This window comes from Oncorhynchus mykiss, chromosome 28 (genome assembly GCF_013265735.2).
Source record: "Oncorhynchus mykiss isolate Arlee chromosome 28, USDA_OmykA_1.1, whole genome shotgun sequence".
Classification (NCBI taxonomy): domain Eukaryota; kingdom Metazoa; phylum Chordata; class Actinopteri; order Salmoniformes; family Salmonidae; genus Oncorhynchus; species Oncorhynchus mykiss.
In genome coordinates this window covers 39,442,199-39,460,984 of record NC_048592.1, presented here as the reverse complement: position 1 = coordinate 39,460,984, position 18,786 = coordinate 39,442,199, and the positions used below count along the sequence as shown (strand labels likewise).

The 18,786-nt window shown below is 43.0% G+C and overlaps 1 protein-coding gene across 20 annotated transcripts in view; it reads right to left on the bottom strand.

Moving 5' to 3' along the window:
* epb41l3b (erythrocyte membrane protein band 4.1-like 3b) overlaps window positions 1-18,786 on the bottom strand; it is a 100,329-nt gene that overhangs the window by 23,823 nt on the left and 57,720 nt on the right. For 9 of the 20 annotated variants that reach the window (XM_036966494.1, XM_036966486.1, XM_036966493.1 and 6 more), the window contains exons 11-16: window positions 18,559-18,734; window positions 16,647-16,846; window positions 9,110-9,724; window positions 6,595-6,648; window positions 5,835-5,873; window positions 342-407 (exon numbers count right to left, since the gene is read on the bottom strand). In XM_036966494.1, coding sequence (XP_036822389.1) covers window positions 342-407; window positions 5,835-5,873; window positions 6,595-6,648; window positions 9,110-9,724; window positions 16,647-16,846; window positions 18,559-18,734 — 1,150 coding nt within the window. The remainder of the gene's footprint in view (window positions 1-341; window positions 408-5,834; window positions 5,874-6,594; window positions 6,649-9,109; window positions 9,725-16,646; window positions 16,847-18,558; window positions 18,735-18,786) is intronic. The other 11 variants (XM_036966491.1, XM_036966495.1, XM_036966505.1 and 8 more) reach the window with 9 other exon arrangements.

The window sequence follows — 18,786 nt, the reverse complement described above, 5'->3', positions numbered from 1 at the left end:
AGTCCTCTCCATCGCTACACAGAGTTAGAGTATTTCACACAACGATAAGTAGCTTAGTGTTTTAGGGTTTAGGGTTAGAGGGTTTTAGGGTTTAGTGTTTTAGGCAATTCACTAGAGCTGTACCAAGTCGATAAGGTGAGTATCAACACTTCAAAGACCGTAGGATAAGATGCGTCCAAATGTCCCAGTAGTATTATTATATATATTATATATTATATTATATTATATAAATCAACATTTTGTTGATGCAGTCAGTTTATTTTTTCCACAGTCAGGGGGTTCATCACACTAACAGACCTGCATGCGTAATGCACATCATGCTTTTTGGTTTTTTCACTAACCTCTAACATGAGATTACTATGCTTGATAAAAACGTTCTCTCCTTTAATTCGCCTTATGAAACTATACTGGAGAGACAAGAGGGGAGAGCGAGGCGTAAGGAATGTAGCGTTTTCACCATATCGTCATTTTGACTTCGATACTAGGTATCACGACACTCGATAACAAAACGATCCCACAGATTTTTATTTTTTTTTATAGAAAAAAAAACAACATAATTGGATGATCCAAGTCCACAACAATGATTAAAACTCACATTATGGGATTCATTTTGAGGTCTGGGGGAAAGAAAAAAAAAATCTAACAAATTTAGATTTTTGAACGGTGTTACCCTTTAATTCAAGTGTGCATAGCATTGTCGTTAGGTTAGCTGTGTTTCTGTAGGACATGTGACGGAGTTTGCAGAAATAATTGGCCACTGGATTGATACAAATAATCATGATTCTGCCAGGTTAGTAGTTAACTTTTCAAAGGCGTTATCATTAGCATCGCTAACGACTACACACAGAGGTAGTTCATCCCAATTACCAATCCGCCCCACTATATGTGATAAAGTGAAAATCTAAGGCCCGTACCCGACCCTAACCCCCCGACGCGCAAATATTGAAAATTGTAGGCTACAGTCCAAGACGGCAGAGCAATATTTTGACAGGGGTGGTGCAGGATGATTATTTTTTTTGGGGGGGGGGGGGCTGATTTAGATATTTGACGCTGCTTATAAAATGTTCAACATTTTGTTAGTTCAACTTGTCCATAATTAGAAACATTTAATTTAGTCTTCGGTCATTAAACGTTGCCCTAGAAGACCTAGAATCAACCATTGCTCGGCAGAATAATAATTGTAACAGATCGATAGAAATTGAATGATTCAATCTAGTTGACATCGGTCTGTAATAAAGCCCCTTTCGAGCAGCACACACACACACACACACACACACGTTGGTTCTTCAGAAAGTTGCAGGGAATATGACATATTATTTTTCATGCCATGATATAAACTTGGACAAAAAATAAATACATTTTCTAAATTAAAAAAGGTCAATACCTTTAGTTCATTTTGAAACGTGAGACATTTAATAGAACTCGAAAGTAAAACAATTCTGGTGCCCAAAACATTTTATTTTATTTTAAAATTGTATATAGTGTGGAGTAAAGATGTTTCGGTGCACGGTGCTAGAAAAATGTATATCTGAAGTGTTACGCTAGAGTACTACAGTAGAGTACTACAGTAGAGTACTAGATTAGATTACTACAGTAGAGTACTAGATTAGATTACTACAGTAGAGTACTAGATTAGATTACTACAGTAGAGTACTACAGTAGAGTACTAGATTAGATTACTACAGTAGAGTACTAGATTAGATTACTACAGTAGAGTACTAGATTAGATTACTACAGTAGAGTACTAGATTAGATTACTACAGTAGAGTACTAGATTAGAGTACTACAGTAGAGTACTAGATTAGATTACTACAGTAGAGTACTACAGTAGAGTACTAGATTAGATTACTACAGTAGAGTACTACAGTAGAGTACTAGATTAGATTACTACAGTAGAGTACTACAGTAGAGTACTAGATTAGATTACTACAGTAGAGTACTAGATTAGATTACTACAGTAGAGTACTAGATTAGATTACTACAGTAGAGTACTACAGTAGAGTACTAGATTAGATTACTACAGTAGAGTACTAGATTGATTACTACAGTAGAGTACTACAGTAGAGTACTAGATTAGATTACTACAGTAGAGTACTAGATTAGATTACTACAGTAGAGTACTACAGCAGAATACTAGAGTACTATAGAGTTTTGTTGCGTAAGGCTGTGGTCAATGGTTAGAATCATCTCACCGAGATGTTGACAGGCGCTATACTGTATATACAGGGCCTTCAGAAAGTTTTGTTTTGGTCAACGATCTACAGATCCCCCCCCCCCCCCCCTTTTTTTTGGGGGGGGGGGGGGGGGGGTGTAAAATTAGTCCAAAAAAAAAAAGAAAACATGAACATATATTGATTAGATATGTATTCGACCCCCTGATAGGGAACGAGCCAAGGTTAGGAGGGGGACCGTCTCTCCCCATGTGTTGATGCGCGCCACCAATAACATATTGTCGGTTTTGACCAACACAAGCTGAGCCTGACATAAACTCCGGGTAATTGCCATGCAGTGTACTCCACACCAGTGTCCATACCCCCCCGAATAGAGTTGTTTTCGGGGGAACGACTTCCATCACAGAAGCCATCATCCCTAGTAGGAATTGACACTGGCGAAAACGCACCATTCGAAATGTGGCTAAGCAGCACTGGAAGCCGGACACCCTACGCGTGGATAGAAAAGCATGATAAGTGAGTCTAGCTCGAGACCCAGAAATGGACAGACAACTCTTTTTCAGGTTTCTTATAAAGCCTAGAAACTGGACAGTAGCATGGATGTGTGCCCCCCCCCTCGACTCCACCACCACCAGCCACTCGCTGTAATTAGCCGGGCAGCTATTTTGTAGACTCTGAGGTGCTTGCTGAGGGAACGTAGGTCCAGAATGGGACACAAAAGACCCGTTTCCTTGTCGTAACCAGGATTACCGGCTGTACCAGCAGTCCCGAATCTTCGACACCAGGAACCACTCGGATTGCCTGCTTCTGGAGCTGGGATGATATTTCCTCCAATCAAAACAAGGGGGCGAGGCCTCGGAACAATCAACCTGATGACGCTGCAGCAGCGTTGGGAGGGGGGGGACGCACAGCCCGCATGCTGACCTCACTGTTCACATGATCCAGGGCGACACTGCGCATGCATGTAAATTGGTCGGAGCAGACAGCGAGACTCCCGTGAGATCGGTTCTTCTTCCATTTCCACTTTTCATCGAACTCACATACGGGAGACATCCATTTTAACACCGGTGACCACTGTGAATCTCGGTAGAAAAAAAAAAAAAAAAAAAACTGTGTTTAGGTGCCAAGGTTTGCCTAAAGCCCGGCCCACTCTGGTTACAAGGGCTCCGGCGATCAGTGACGTACCCTGATTGGCCGTGCCGATTGGGGGTACTCTTGTCACAACGAGCCTCACTCTGTTCAGGTGGTAAGATAAGTTGCTGTAATTGGATGGCACCGGGCACGTTAAAAATAGACCCAGGGGAAAAAAATATCATGGAGGTTGCCCTAATGACCAGTCACACGTACTGGAGACAAATACCCTTATTACCTAGCTGGGAATGGAACAGGCAGCTCTGAAAGAACTGTCCCTTATTACCTAGCTGGGAATGGGACAGACAGCTCTGAAATAACTGCCCCTTTGCATACTAAACAAGAGAGCTACCCCAGCAACTCCAACGTGGGGAGACACGAATAGCTAATGTTAGCTCACCTCTGCAAGTTAACCAATCCGGACTTCGAAAGTCTACGTGGGACCGGATCATCGACATCAAGTCTAGGAAGCGATGCGTGACCTTTGGCAGACACAGGTGAGTAGCCTCCTGTAACCGACAAGAGTGCACAGGAGCCGGGTTGGGCGCAGGCAGCCACCACACACCCCACGCCCAGGCAGACATTTGCTCTGACCGACCAATCAATCTCCTCTTCCTGCACCTCGGTCCCAGCCGAGGTACCGGTATCCAGGAAAGGAAAGTTGCAATTGGTAATTCCTCAAGAATGCCACACGGCTTTCCAGGGAGTTTGTACGCAGTACGTGGCAATACGCACACGGACTGGTTAGAGTGAGGGCAGCCTGAGCCAAGACAAACTAGATGGTTTCTGTTTCAGAGAAACGCTTATAACCGCAGGATCTCCACCCCGAACCCGGCTTAGCCATCGTCGTCTCAGTCCTTTTCTTAGACATCTTACAAATTGAAGAATAACTCAATTGTTTGTGATTAGAACACTTATGAGAACAAATACACCCTTCAGCACACGATGTCCAGGGGGTGAGCACGTCCAGGTTGGTGAGCACGTCCAGGTTGGTGAGCACGTCCAGGGGGGTGAGCACGCCCAGGTTGGTGAGCACGTCCAGGTTGGTGAGCACGTCCAGGTTGGTGAGCACGTCCAGGGGGGTGAGCACGTCCAGGGGGGTGAGCACGTCCAGGTTGGTGAGCACGTCCAGGGGGGTGAGCACGCCCAGGTTGGTGAGCACGTCCAGGTTGGTGAGCACGTCCAGGGGGGTGAGCACGCCCATGTTGGTGAGCACGTCCAGGTTGGTGAGCACGCCCAGGGGGGTGAGCACGTCCAGGGGGGTGAGCATGCCCATGTTGGTGAGCACGTCCAGGTTGGTGAGCACGTCCAGGGGGGTGAGCACGCCCATGTTGGTGAGCACGCCCAGGTTGGTGAGCACGCCCAGGTTGGTGAGCACGCCCAGGGGGGTGAGCACGCCCATGTTGGTGAGCATGCCCAGGTTGGTGAGCACGCCCAGGTTGGTGAGCACGTCCAGGTTGGTGAGCACGTCCAGGTTGGTGAGCACGTCCAGGTTGGTGAGCACGTCCAGGTTGGTGAGCACGTCCAGGTTGGTGAGCACATCCAGGTTGGTGAGCACATCCAGGTTGGTGAGCACGCTCTACCACTATGGGACAGTTTAGTTTGAGTTTTTACCATCTACCAATAGGTGCCCTTCTTATACAAACTATTGGAAAACCTCCCTGGTCTTTGTGATAGAATCTGTGTTTGAAATTCACTGCTGGACTGAGGGACCTGACAGATAATCATGTGAGTGGCGTAGAGAGTCATTAAGATAATCATGTTAAACACTATTATTGCACACAGAGTGAGTACACGTAACTTATTACGTGACTTGTTAAGCCACTTTTTGGTGAGCACTTATTGATGAGCAAATGATTAATTTGTAAAAAAAAAAATATGAAAAACCTAATTCTACTTTGACATCGTGGGGGTATTTTGTGTGTAAGCCACTGAAGAAAAAAAAAAACCCAACAACATTTAATTAATTTTAAATTCAGGTCTGTAACACAACAAAATGTGGGAAAAAGGGGTGTGAATACTTCCTGAAGGCTCTGTGTATAATGTAGCAGAAGGCAGGCGAGGCAATATACAGGTAGCAGAGACACATACAACAGAGACCCACATTATCGACACCCTTCATAAAGATGAGCAATAACAAACTGTAATAAAATAAATCATTCAGCTATATTGTATACAAAAAAAAAGGAATTAAAATGATTTGACACTATTATAATTGCTCAGATAAAGAGTTTGTTTAAGGCCAAGCACCACGCCCCTCATAGGGTCACGCAGATAAACATCTTGATTCTATGTTTAGCGGAGAACTTGTGTGTATAAAGTGACGCTGGAGGGCAAAAAAAGCATCTTACGACGCTCTCCGTTGTTCTAGAGTGGTCTGAGGAAGAGGTTGGCTTTACGAGTGTTTTCAAGAGCAACTTTAGTAACGATGGCTTTGGGAAACAGCTCGTAGACTTAACGATGCTCTAACAATCAACTTAGCCTTATCGGCTGGTTTTGGGAAACCGGGCCTTGACGGTAAACCCAGAGTACCTGTGTCCTCATCTCAGAAGGATCATCTTCCGGCTCCGACTGACAGCACAGAGAAAGAAGGAGAAAAAAGGAGGAAGAGAGATGGAGGGAGGTGAGGGATGTGGGAGGGAGGTGAGGGATGGAGTGATGGAGGGAGGTGAGGATGGAGGGAGGGAGGTGAGGGATGGAGGGAGGGAGGTGAGGGATGGAGGGAGGGAGGTGAGGGATGGAGGGAGGGAGGTGAGGGATGGAGGGATGGAGGGAGGTGAGGGATGGAGGGAGTTGAGGGATGAGGGAGGGAGGTGAGGGATGAGGGAGGGAGGTGAGGGATGAGGGAGGGAGGTGAGGGATGAGGGAGGGAGGTGAGGGATGAGGGAGGGAGGGAGGAGGTGAGGGCACAGTGGAGGGAGAGAGAGAGATAGCAAAGTAGAGGGATGGAGAGAGAGAGACAGGTACAGTACAGAATCAGGAAACCTGAGATTAAGTCCTGAGTGAAAGTCCTTCACATAAATATACTAATAACATGCACATATAACACCCCAAAATATATTTGCTACATAGCAGAACGTTTGCTTTAGAAAAATTCACTATACGGGGGGAGAAAAAAAAAAAATCAGGCATCCCCCAAGAACTCAACCATGGTGAATACTGAAAAATAAACAGGATATATTAAATATTAAACCATGGGGAAATTCTCTCCCTCAATGATGGATACACTTGGGAGTCTTCCATGCTTCCAGACTCCCGAGAGGGTTGTTCTCCTGGATGGATATCTACCAACCTCAGTGGCCGTAGTTTCCCCGTCAAAGGCAAAGTCCGTTTGCTCGCTGTCCGTCTGGTATGTAGAAAACAAAAAAAACGGAACCGTTTCCGATCAGAAAGCAGGGAAACGAGAGAAGAGAGGTCAAACGTTCAACACAAACGTTGTTAATATAATATCATTTAATAACGATCACAAAGAGAGAGGATGGAGCAGCCTTGGGGGAAAATGTTTTAAAAAGCAAAACAGTCACAGTTGTTAAAAGATAAAACAACAACGAGGCGGAGAAGAAAAAAGCAACAGAAGGAAACATAGTTTACAAACAGACTCAGAGGAAATGTTAACCTTACGGTTTAAGGCCACTTCGGTCAAATCCAATAATTATGTTTTGTAATAAAATCGTTTTTTTTTTTTGTTGCTCGATTTGATTTGGAAAGCAATAATTTGTTTCAGTTGGTTATATTTATAAGTTAGCTGGGTACGTTTATAAATTTATAAAAACAAAACTATTCCTTTGTTCTCCTTCAAAAGCCTTCAATTGACCCGGTGTTAAAATGTGGTCAGACTTTCAGGCCTCCTCTTAGCATCCATGTGCAAGATGATTCTATAGGGATGTAATGGGTATGGAGGGGACTTATCAGTCTCTCTGCATTAGTGGAACTAGATCTATACGGGACTCCATTCTGTATGAACTAGATCTATACGGGACTCCATTCTGTATGAACTAGATCTATACGGGACTCCATTCTGTATGAACTAGATCTATACGGGACTCCATTCTGTATGAACTAGATCTATACGGGACTCCAGTCCATTCTGTATGAACTAGATCTATACGGGACTCCATTCTGTATGAACTAGATCTATACGGGACTCCATTCTGTATAAACTAGATCTATACGGGAGTCCATTCTGTATAAACTAGATCTATACGGGACTCCATTCTGTATAAACTAGATCTATACGGGACTCCAGTCCATTCTGTATGAACTAGATCTATACTGGACTCCAGTCCATTCTGTATGAACTAGATCTATACGGGACTCCAGTCCATTCTGTATAAACTAGATCTTTACGGGACTCCATTCTGTATAAACTAGATCTATACGGGAGTCCATTCTGTATAAACTAGATCTATACGGGACTCCAGTCCATTCTGTATAAACTGCAGTGTTAAGCATCAGAGGCTTGCATCATAGCAGCTCTGGTCTTGCTAAATGCTTCCTGTTTTCACTGTGACGTGTGTGTGTGTGTGTGTGTGTGTGTGTCATCTAGCTAGAGGTAAATGCAGAGAGACTGACTGAGTGGAACAGTGTGTCTGTATGCATCTAGTCTAAAGCAGCCAGAGTGTACGGCCGTGAATGAAGACGACACGAGATGGGGGGGGGGGATGAAGCAACAAACCCTCTAAATCCACCCTCAAACTGACAAAGGTCCCCGCTGTGGTAAATCAGCCATCACGCCAAACTACATTGGAGTTTACCTTCATATTAGAAGCTGACATTCTTTAAAAAAAAAATAAAAAAAAAAAAAGCCATCCAACAGGAAATGGTGCTAGGGCAACTCCCATGAACATCTCCGTATGCATTAAGATAATAAAATATGGATCATGTGATGGTGATGTCATGACGATGTCATCAAGAGACGAGGCTCTGAAAGTAGGAACACTTGACAGACAAAAGTCATTGAGGGTGCGTCTGAAAATGGCACCCTATTAGCCTATACAGGGCACTACTTTAGACCAGAACCCTATTTCCTATATAGGGCACTACTTTAGACCAGAACCCTATTTCCTATATAGGGCACTACTTTAGACCAGAACCCTATTTCCTATACAGGGCACTACTTTAGACCAGAACCCTATTTCCTATATAGGGCACTACTTTAGACCAGAACCCTATTTCCTATATAGGGCACTACTTTAGACCAGAACCCTATTTCCTATACAGGGCACTACTTTAGACCAGAACCCTATTTCCTATACAGGGCACTACTTTAGACCAGAACCCTATTCCCTATACAGGGCACTACTTTAGACCAGAACCCTATTTCCTATACAGGGCACAACTTTAGACCAGAACCCTATTTCCTATACAGGGCACTACTTTAGACCAGAACCCTATTCCCTATACAGGGCACTACTTTAGACCAGAACCCTATTCCCTATACAGGGCACAACTTTAGACCAGAACCCTATTTCCTATACAGGGCACTACTTTAGACCAGAACCCTATTTCCTATACAGGGCACTACTTTAGACCAGAACCCTATTCCCTATACAGGGCACTACTTTAGACCAGAACCCTATTTCCTATACAGGGCACTACTTTAGACCAGAACCCTATTTCCTATACAGGGCACTACTTTAGACCAGAACCCTATTTCCTATACAGGGCACTACTTTTGACCAGAGCCCGGGAATCGGGAATAGGGTGCCATTTTTGGACGTAGCCCAAGTCTGGACAGGACGCAGTAAGACTATTCTGTGACCTTACTGAAATAGTATACTTTAAGGCCTACTGTAAGTAGGACACACCTCTTCATCTTCCTCTTCCTCTTCCTCTGAACAACTGTCATGTTGATGCAGGCCCTGAGCGATGGATGCGGTGAGAGAAGCCGCCTTGGGCTCCAGGTAGCACAGACACAGCGCCAGCGGGAAGGACAGCGTGAGGGCGTAGGGCACCGAGAACGACGTGGACAAGAGGAAGAAGAAGATGAAGAGGAAGCAGGGGATGAGGGAGGGTGACCTGAACGGACGGAAGTGCTGCACGCTCTCAGGGAGGAAGGTGAGCTCCGTGATGTCGGGGAAGGTGAGGTAGCCATCCTCGTCTAGGTAAGAGGAGAGGTCGGGGAGGTGCAGGGAGAAGGAGAACAGAGTGCCGCCCCGCCTCCCGTGGGCCTTCAGCTGTTCTAGACGCTGTTTCCGGGCCGACAGGAGTAACACCTGCTCCTCTAGGAGGGCGGCGGCGCGGTCCGCTTTGGCCTGGCGCCGACGGCACCCCGCAGAGGATTTAACCGGGCTGACGGACGCACAGCGTTTACGGGACGCGTTCTCCCTGCGCCGCCGACGGACCTTAGTGGAGGCCACGGGGGAGGAAGGGAGGGAGAGCTCAGAGCGGAGGGGGTCACGGGAATACAGGCACGGGGAGCGCTGAGGGAGGGAGTGCGGACGGGAGATGGTTTGGATGGTGAGTCAATACATGTGAGCAGAATGGACGGGAGATGGTATGGATGGTGAGTCAATACATGTGAGCAGAATGGAAGGGAGATGGTACGGATGGTGTGTCAATACATATGAGCAGAATGGATGGGAGATGGTATGGATGGTGAGTCAATACATGTGAGCAGAATGGACGGGAGACGGTACGGATGGTGAGTCAATATATATGAGCAGAATGGACGGGAGATGGTATGGATGGTGAGTCAATACATATGAGCAGAATGGATGGGAGATGGTATGGATGGTGTGTCAATACATATGAGCAGAATGGATGGGAGATGGTATGGATGGTGAGTCAATACATGTGAGCAGAATGGACGGGAGATGGTACGGATGGTGAGTCAATACATGTGAGCAGAATGGACGGGAGACGGTACAGATGGTGAGTCAATACATGTGAGCAGAATGGAAGGGAGATGGTATGGATGGTGAGTCAATACATGTGAGCAGAATGGACGGGAGGAGAAAAGAAAAGGCTAATTAGACAAGAAGCAGTCAGTTGTAGTATAGCAGTGGGTAAATAAGCTGGAAGCATTGGGGGAAATTCATAATAACGGCCAAGTCATTCGCTGTAGGGAGTTCAGTCACTGCTGTACAATGTACAGAACAACTGGACCAATTCAAGAGGGTGCTATGAAATGAATGTCAAAATGTTGTTTTCTTCGCCCTATGTCATCATCAATTACACAGAATGAATCATTAGATTGTTCTCTACAATATTACCACCTTAATAGACTTGACAGTGTAAAATATTATTTAGTTTTATGTTTGTTAAAAAAAAAAAAATAAAAAAAAAACTTTTAACCCCTTTTCTCTCCAATTGGTAGTTACAGTCTTGTCTCATCGCTGCAACTCCCTGTACGGACTCGGAAGAGGCAAAGTTCGAGAGCCGTGCGCCCTTCTAAGACCATGCCAAGCTGCACTGTTGTGACGTTTCTGCTGGATCCACCTCCAAATCAAGATCAATTTGATACCTTCGTCATCATGTTCACCTCCAGATCCTTGGCTTTCAATGCCTATATTGGCGATCAAACTACGTTGAGAGGGGGCCGTTTCTATGGCGATTTAAAGGACTCAGAAATACACAACGAAAACAGGAACAGACGGTCTCTCGCGGAGGGTGGATATTGAAATTTAGTCTGTTAGCTTTGTAAGTAGATATATACAGAACAAAATAAATGCAACAACTTCAATGATTTTACTGAGTTACAGTAGATAGAAAGAAATCAATTGAAATGAATGAATTAGGCCATAATCTATGGCTTTCACATGACTGGGCAGGGGCGCAGCCATGGGTGGGCCTGGGAGGGCATAGGCCCACCCACTTGGGAGCCAGGTCCAGCCAATCAGAATACGTTTGTTTTTTTAAACCACAAAAGGGCTTTATTATTTACAAAGATACTCCTCAGAGAAATAAGATTTTTGTGCGTATGGAAAATTTCTGCGATCTTTTAATTTCAGCTCATGAAACATTGGGAGCGACACTCGACATGTTGCATTTATATTTCTGTTCAGAATATATTTAGTCCTCATTTAGTTCTGTATTCAGTGGATTTCATTTAGAAAAATCCCCTCTTTTCACTCACAAACCTTAACACGCCGCTAGTAAATTAGCTTGTCAAGTTGACGTCGGAAGTTAGCGCCGTTCTGCCAAGTAGCGAGCCCACAGTTCTACTGAGGCAGTGACCACTTTCTGATCATGCCTGTGATGACGTTCAAATTCACTCTAAACATGCTACATTCTCAGAGCAAAATCGGCTGCCACTTTCTTTTAGAGACATTGGGTTTGGACTGTTGTTTTACAGACGGAACATTCGATTAAATGGACATATTTGTATAAACCTTGAAATAATGAATCATTTTGTGGGGTGACACCCCTATACTCTAAAAAAGGAAATGACACTCCTTAACCGTTCAGGAGAAGACTTGAGAGGTTCATCTAGGCATGGGTTGTGAAGACTTATCGTACTTTCTACCTTTGTAACGTCCTTTGACAGTAACATAGATGTTGTAACGTCCTTTGACAGTAATATAGATGTTGTAACGTCCTTTGACAGTAATATAGAGGTTGTAACGTCCTTTGACAGTAACATATCTGTTGTAACGTCCTTTGACAGTAATATAGAGGTTGTAACGTCCTTTGACAGTAACATAGAGGCTGTAACGTCCTTTGACAGTAATATAGAGGTTGTAACGTCCTTTGACAGTAACATATCTGTTGTAACGTCCTTTGACAGTAATATAGAGGTTGTAACGTCCTTTGACAGTAACATAGAGGCTGTAACGTCCTTTGACAGTAATATAGATGTTGTAACGTCCTTTGACAGTAATATAGAGGTTGTAACGTCCTTTGACAGTAACATATCTGTTGTAACGTCCTTTGACAGTAATATAGAGGTTGTAACGTCCTTTGACAGTAACATATCTGTTGTAACGTCCTTTGACAGTAATATAGAGGTTGTAACGTCCTTTGACAGTAACATAGAGGCTGTAACGTCCTTTGACAGTAATATAGAGGTTGTAACGTCCTTTGACAGTAATATAGAGGTTGTAACGTCCTTTGACAGTAATATAGAGGTTGTAACGTCCTTTGACAGTAATATAGAGGTTGTAACGTCCTTTGACAGTAATATAGAGGTTGTAACGTCCTTTGACAGTAATATAGATGTTGTAACGTCCTTTGACAGTAATATAGAGGTTGTAACGTCCTTTGACAGTAATATAGAGGTTGTAACGTCCTTTGACAGTAATATAGAGGTTGTAACGTCCTTTGACAGTAATATAGAGGTTGTAACGTCCTTTGACAGTAATATAGAGGTTGTAACGCCCTTTGACAGTAATATAGAGGTTGTAACGTCCTTTGACAGTAATATAGAGGTTGTAACGTCCTTTGACAGTAATATAGAGGTTGTAACGTCCTTTGACAGTAATATAGAGGTTGTAACGTCCTTTGACAGTAATATAGATGTTGTAACGTCCTTTGACAGTAGTATAGAGGTTGTAACGTCCTTTGACAGTAACATATCTGTTGTAACGTCCTTTGACAGTAATATAGAGGTTGTAACGTCCTTTGACAGTAATATAGAGGTTGTAACGCCCTTTGACAGTAATATAGATGTTGTAACGTCCTTTGACAGTAATATAGAGGTTGTAACGCCCTTTGACAGTAATATAGATGTTGTAACATCCTTTGACAGTAATATAGAGGTTGTAACGTCCTTTGACAGTAATATAGAGGTTGTAACGTCCTTTGACAGTAATATAGATGTTGTAACGTCCTTTGACAGTAATATAGAGGCTGTAATGTCCTTTGACAGTAATATAGATGTTGTAACGTCCTTTGACAGTAATAATGTTGTAACATCCTTTGACAGTAATAATGTTGTAACGTCCTTTGACAGTAATATAGAGGTTGTAACGTCCTTTGACAGTAATAATGTTGTAACATCCTTTGACAGTAATATAGAGGTTGTAACGTCCTTTGACAGTAATATAGAGGCTGTAACGTCCTTTGACAGTAATATAGAGGCTGTAACGTCCTTTGACAGTAATATAGAGGTTGTAACGTCCTTTGACAGTAATATAGAGGCTGTAACGTCCTTTGACAGTAATATAGAGGCTGTAACGTCCTTTGACAGTAATATAGAGGTTGTAACGTCCTTTGACAGTAATATAGATGTTGTAACATCCTTTGACAGTAATAATGTTGTAACATCCTTTGACAGTAATAATGTTGTAACGTCCTTTGACAGTAATAATGTTGTAACATCCTTTGACAGTAATAATGTTGTAACGTCCTTTGACAGTAATATAGAGGTTGTAACGTCCTTTGACAGTAATAATGTTGTAACATCCTTTGACAGTAATAATGTTGTAACGTCCTTTGACAGTAATATAGAGGTTGTAACGTCCTTTGACAGTAATATAGAGGCTGTAACGTCCTTTGACAGTAATATAGAGGTTGTAACGTCCTTTGACAGTAATATAGAGGTTGTAACGTCCTTTGACAGTAATAATGTTGTAAGATCCTTTGACAGTAATAATGTTGTAACGTCCTTTGACAGTAATATAGAGGTTGTAACGTCCTTTGACAGTAATATAGAGGTTGTAACGTCCTTTGACAGTAATATAGAGGTTGTAACGTCCTTTGACAGTAATATAGATGTTGTAACGTCCTTTGACAGTAATATAGAGGTTGTAACGTCCGTTGACAGTAATATAGAGGTTGTAACGTCCTTTGACAGTAATATAGAGGTTGTAACGTCCTTTGACAGTAATATAGAGGTTGTAACGCCCTTTGACAGTAATATAGAGGTTGTAACGTCCTTTGACAGTAATATAGAGGTTGTAACGTCCTTTGACAGTAATATAGAGGTTGTAACGCCCTTTGACAGTAATATAGAGGCTGTAACGTCCTTTGACAGTAATATAGAGGTTGTAACGTCCTTTGACAGTAATATAGATGTTGTAACATCCTTTGACAGTAATAATGTTGTAACATCCTTTGACAGTAATAATGTTGTAACGTCCTTTGACAGTAATAATGTTGTAACATCCTTTGACAGTAATAATGTTGTAACGTCCTTTGACAGTAATATAGAGGTTGTAACGTCCTTTGACAGTAATAATGTTGTAACATCCTTTGACAGTAATAATGTTGTAACGTCCTTTGACAGTAATATAGAGGTTGTAACGTCCTTTGACAGTAATATAGAGGCTGTAACGTCCTTTGACAGTAATATAGAGGTTGTAACGTCCTTTGACAGTAATATAGAGGTTGTAACGTCCTTTGACAGTAATAATGTTGTAAGATCCTTTGACAGTAATAATGTTGTAACGTCCTTTGACAGTAATATAGAGGTTGTAACGTCCTTTGACAGTAATATAGAGGTTGTAACGTCCTTTGACAGTAATATAGAGGTTGTAACGTCCTTTGACAGTAATATAGAGGTTGTAACGTCCTTTGACAGTAATATAGATGTTGTAACGTCCTTTGACAGTAATATAGAGGTTGTAACGTCCTTTGACAGTAATATAGAGGTTGTAACGTCCTTTGACAGTAATATAGAGGTTGTAACGTCCTTTGACAGTAATATAGAGGTTGTAACGTCCTTTGACAGTAATATAGATGTTGTAACGTCCTTTGACAGTAGTATAGAGGTTGTAACGTCCTTTGACAGTAACATATCTGTTGTAACGTCCTTTGACAGTAATATAGAGGTTGTAACGTCCTTTGACAGTAATATAGAGGTTGTAACGCCCTTTGACAGTAATATAGATGTTGTAACGTCCTTTGACAGTAATATAGAGGTTGTAACGCCCTTTGACAGTAATATAGATGTTGTAACATCCTTTGACAGTAATATAGAGGTTGTAACGTCCTTTGACAGTAATATAGAGGTTGTAACGTCCTTTGACAGTAATATAGATGTTGTAACGTCCTTTGACAGTAATATAGAGGCTGTAATGTCCTTTGACAGTAATATAGATGTTGTAACGTCCTTTGACAGTAATAATGTTGTAACATCCTTTGACAGTAATAATGTTGTAACGTCCTTTGACAGTAATATAGAGGTTGTAACGTCCTTTGACAGTAATAATGTTGTAACATCCTTTGACAGTAATATAGAGGTTGTAACGTCCTTTGACAGTAATATAGAGGCTGTAACGTCCTTTGACAGTAATATAGAGGCTGTAACGTCCTTTGACAGTAATATAGAGGTTGTAACGTCCTTTGACAGTAATATAGAGGCTGTAACGTCCTTTGACAGTAATATAGAGGCTGTAACGTCCTTTGACAGTAATATAGAGGTTGTAACGTCCTTTGACAGTAATATAGATGTTGTAACATCCTTTGACAGTAATAATGTTGTAACATCCTTTGACAGTAATAATGTTGTAACGTCCTTTGACAGTAATAATGTTGTAACATCCTTTGACAGTAATAATGTTGTAACGTCCTTTGACAGTAATATAGAGGTTGTAACGTCCTTTGACAGTAATATAGAGGCTGTAACGTTCTTTGACAGTAATATAGAGGTTGTAACGTCCTTTGACAGTAATATAGAGGTTGTAACGTCCTTTGACAGTAATAATGTTGTAAGATCCTTTGACAGTAATAATGTTGTAACGTCCTTTGACAGTAATAGAGGTTGTAACGCCCTTTGACAGTAATATAGAGGTTGTAACGTCCTTTGACAGTAACATAGAGGCTGTAACGTCCTTTGACAGTAATATAGAGGTTGTAACGTCCTTTGACAGTAATATAGAGGTTGTAACGTCCTTTGACAGTAATATAGAGGTTGTAACGTCCTTTGACAGTACTGACAGTGATAAAGCAACATCAGGGAGTAATGTCCATGGATAGACAGCCGTTTAGGATTCCGTCAATCTAGAGTTATTTTATTTACAATAAATCACGATCAACGAACTAGCCGGCTATCTTTGGTAAACAACCAGAAATAACTATTGACTAAAGCTGAACTTCAATGTGTTTTTGTGTCAATTAGACTATGACCATTTCAAGCTTAACTTTCTAAAAAAAAAATATATATATATATATATGATCTCAGAATATTTCCGAATATGTCTTCAAGTTAGCGGGCTAAGTCATTGATATTTCTTCGCAGCACAACCCCTCCGGTTGTCATATAGAACGGACTCAGAGCAAGGAGGCATTGAAGTTTATAGGATCTGTTTTTCAGCTTGTGAGTGTAACTTCAACTCAGAGTTGCTAGGTCGCCCTGGATCAATCATATTGGTCCTTTGCTAATGGCACTCTTTAAAACAAACCAAACCTCTAAGACTAACCCCATTGGCTAATATGAGGAAGGAGGAGGATGATGATGTTTACCTTGTTGTCGTGTCTGAGGGGGGTTGAGGGGACATTAGGATCTGACGTCTCTGTAGCGTCGGTCTGTCCCTCCTCTTCCTCGGCCTTCTCCTCCTCCGCCTTCTTCTCCGGCGTTACCGTGGTGATCAGGTCTCCAGCGGCGACAGCTTTGGCGGGCGTAGCTTCCCTCATCAGGGTGTCGTGGTTCTCTGTTACGGGCGCTGGTAGGAGGCACGGTGAGGGTTTATAGAGGAAACCAAACATTAGTTAACTGAGGATGTACCACACAGAGAAGTCATGACCTTAGGAACTGATCTAGGATCAGCTTACTGTCCCAAAATCCTAACCGTAACATTAGATATACCAAAGGGGCAGGGTGACTGCTTTGTTGTTGTTTAAGCAACACATTGTGCCTTTTACATTAGTGGGGGGTAAAACTCAAACTTCCAACACACCGACGGCCCCGCGGTACACGACCCCCGCGGTACACGGCCCCCGCGGTACACGGCCCCCGCGGTACACAGCACCATCTGCATATGTACGCGACATAAGTTCAACATTTACCTTCTGCTACCATTTCTGTCAAAACGGTCTACGCATACAGTTTTTAAATCGCATAGGAACGCTACATCCAAAATAGGGCACCACACAGAACACACAGAACACACTGAACACACTGAACACACTGAACACACTGAACACACTGAACACACAGAACACACTGAACACACAGAACACACTGAACACACTGAACACACAGAACACACTGCAACTGCCTCTGCAAGGCAAACGCAGCGTTTTTCATTGGGGAAATGAATGTCTTTCTGGTGTACCGAAATGTACCGACGCTGTCGGTGTGATCGAAGCTTTAGTCTTACAGAAACACAGACTCCAAGACTATGATTGGTTTTAACAACCTGTGGATATCCCCCCTTTGCCCGTTGACAGAATCAATAGGTGTGGTGGTTTAGAAAGAATGTCCACACTAGCATAGCAGTTAATCTAAGAGACTCTATTTCAAGTATATAGCATACTACTTAGAATGAGGTAACGCATTGTGAACATTTAAACACAGTTAATGAATAAGTATATAGCCTCCACATTGACTCTGTACCAGTACCCCCTGTATATAGCCTCCACATTGACTCTGTACCGGTACCCCCTGTATATAGCCTCCACATCAACTCTGTACCGTAACACCCTGTATATAGCCTCCACATTGACTCTGTACCGGTACCCCCTGTATATAGCCTCCACATTGACTCTGTACTGGTACCCCCTCTATATAGCCTCCACATTAACTCTGTACTGGTACCCCCTGTATATAGCCTCCACATTGACTCTGTACTGGTACCCCCTCTATATAGCCTCCACATTAACTCTGTACTGGTACCCCCTGTATATAGCCTCCACATTGACTCTGTACCGTAACACCCTGTATATAGTCTCCACATTGACTCTGTACCGGTACCCCCTGTATATAGCCTCCATTTTGACTCTGTACCGGCACCCCCTGTATATAGCCTCCACATTGACTCTGTACTGGTACCCCCTGTATATAGCCTCCACATTGACTCTGTACCGGTACACCCTGTATATAGCCTCCACATTGACTCTGTACCGGTACACCCTGTATATAGCCTCCACATTGACTCTGTACCGGTACCCCCTGTATATAGCCTCCACATTGACTCTGTACTGGTACCCCCTGTATATAGCCTCCACATTGACTCTGTACTGGTACCCCCTGTATATAGCCTCCACATTGACTCTGTACCGGTACCCCCTGTATATAGCCTCCACATTGACTCTGTACCGTAACACCCTGTATATAGCCTCCACATTGACTCTGTACTGGTACCCCCTGTATATAGCCTCCACATTGACTCTGTACTGGTACCCCCTGTATATAGCCTCTACATGAACTCTGTACCTCCGTCCAAGCTGCGCGACATGGTGTAGCGTTTGGAGGAGGAGCGTTCGAAGATGGGCGCGGCCCTGATGATCTGAGAGGAGACTCTCCGGGTCTGAGCCTGGGTTCTACCGCTGTAGCGGAACTTAGAACCAAGACCTAGGAACTTCTTCGGGGGGGCCTCTGGAGACACCAACCTGACAGAGGAGAAAAACAGTTAAATTCAACCATTATGTGATAAAAAATAAA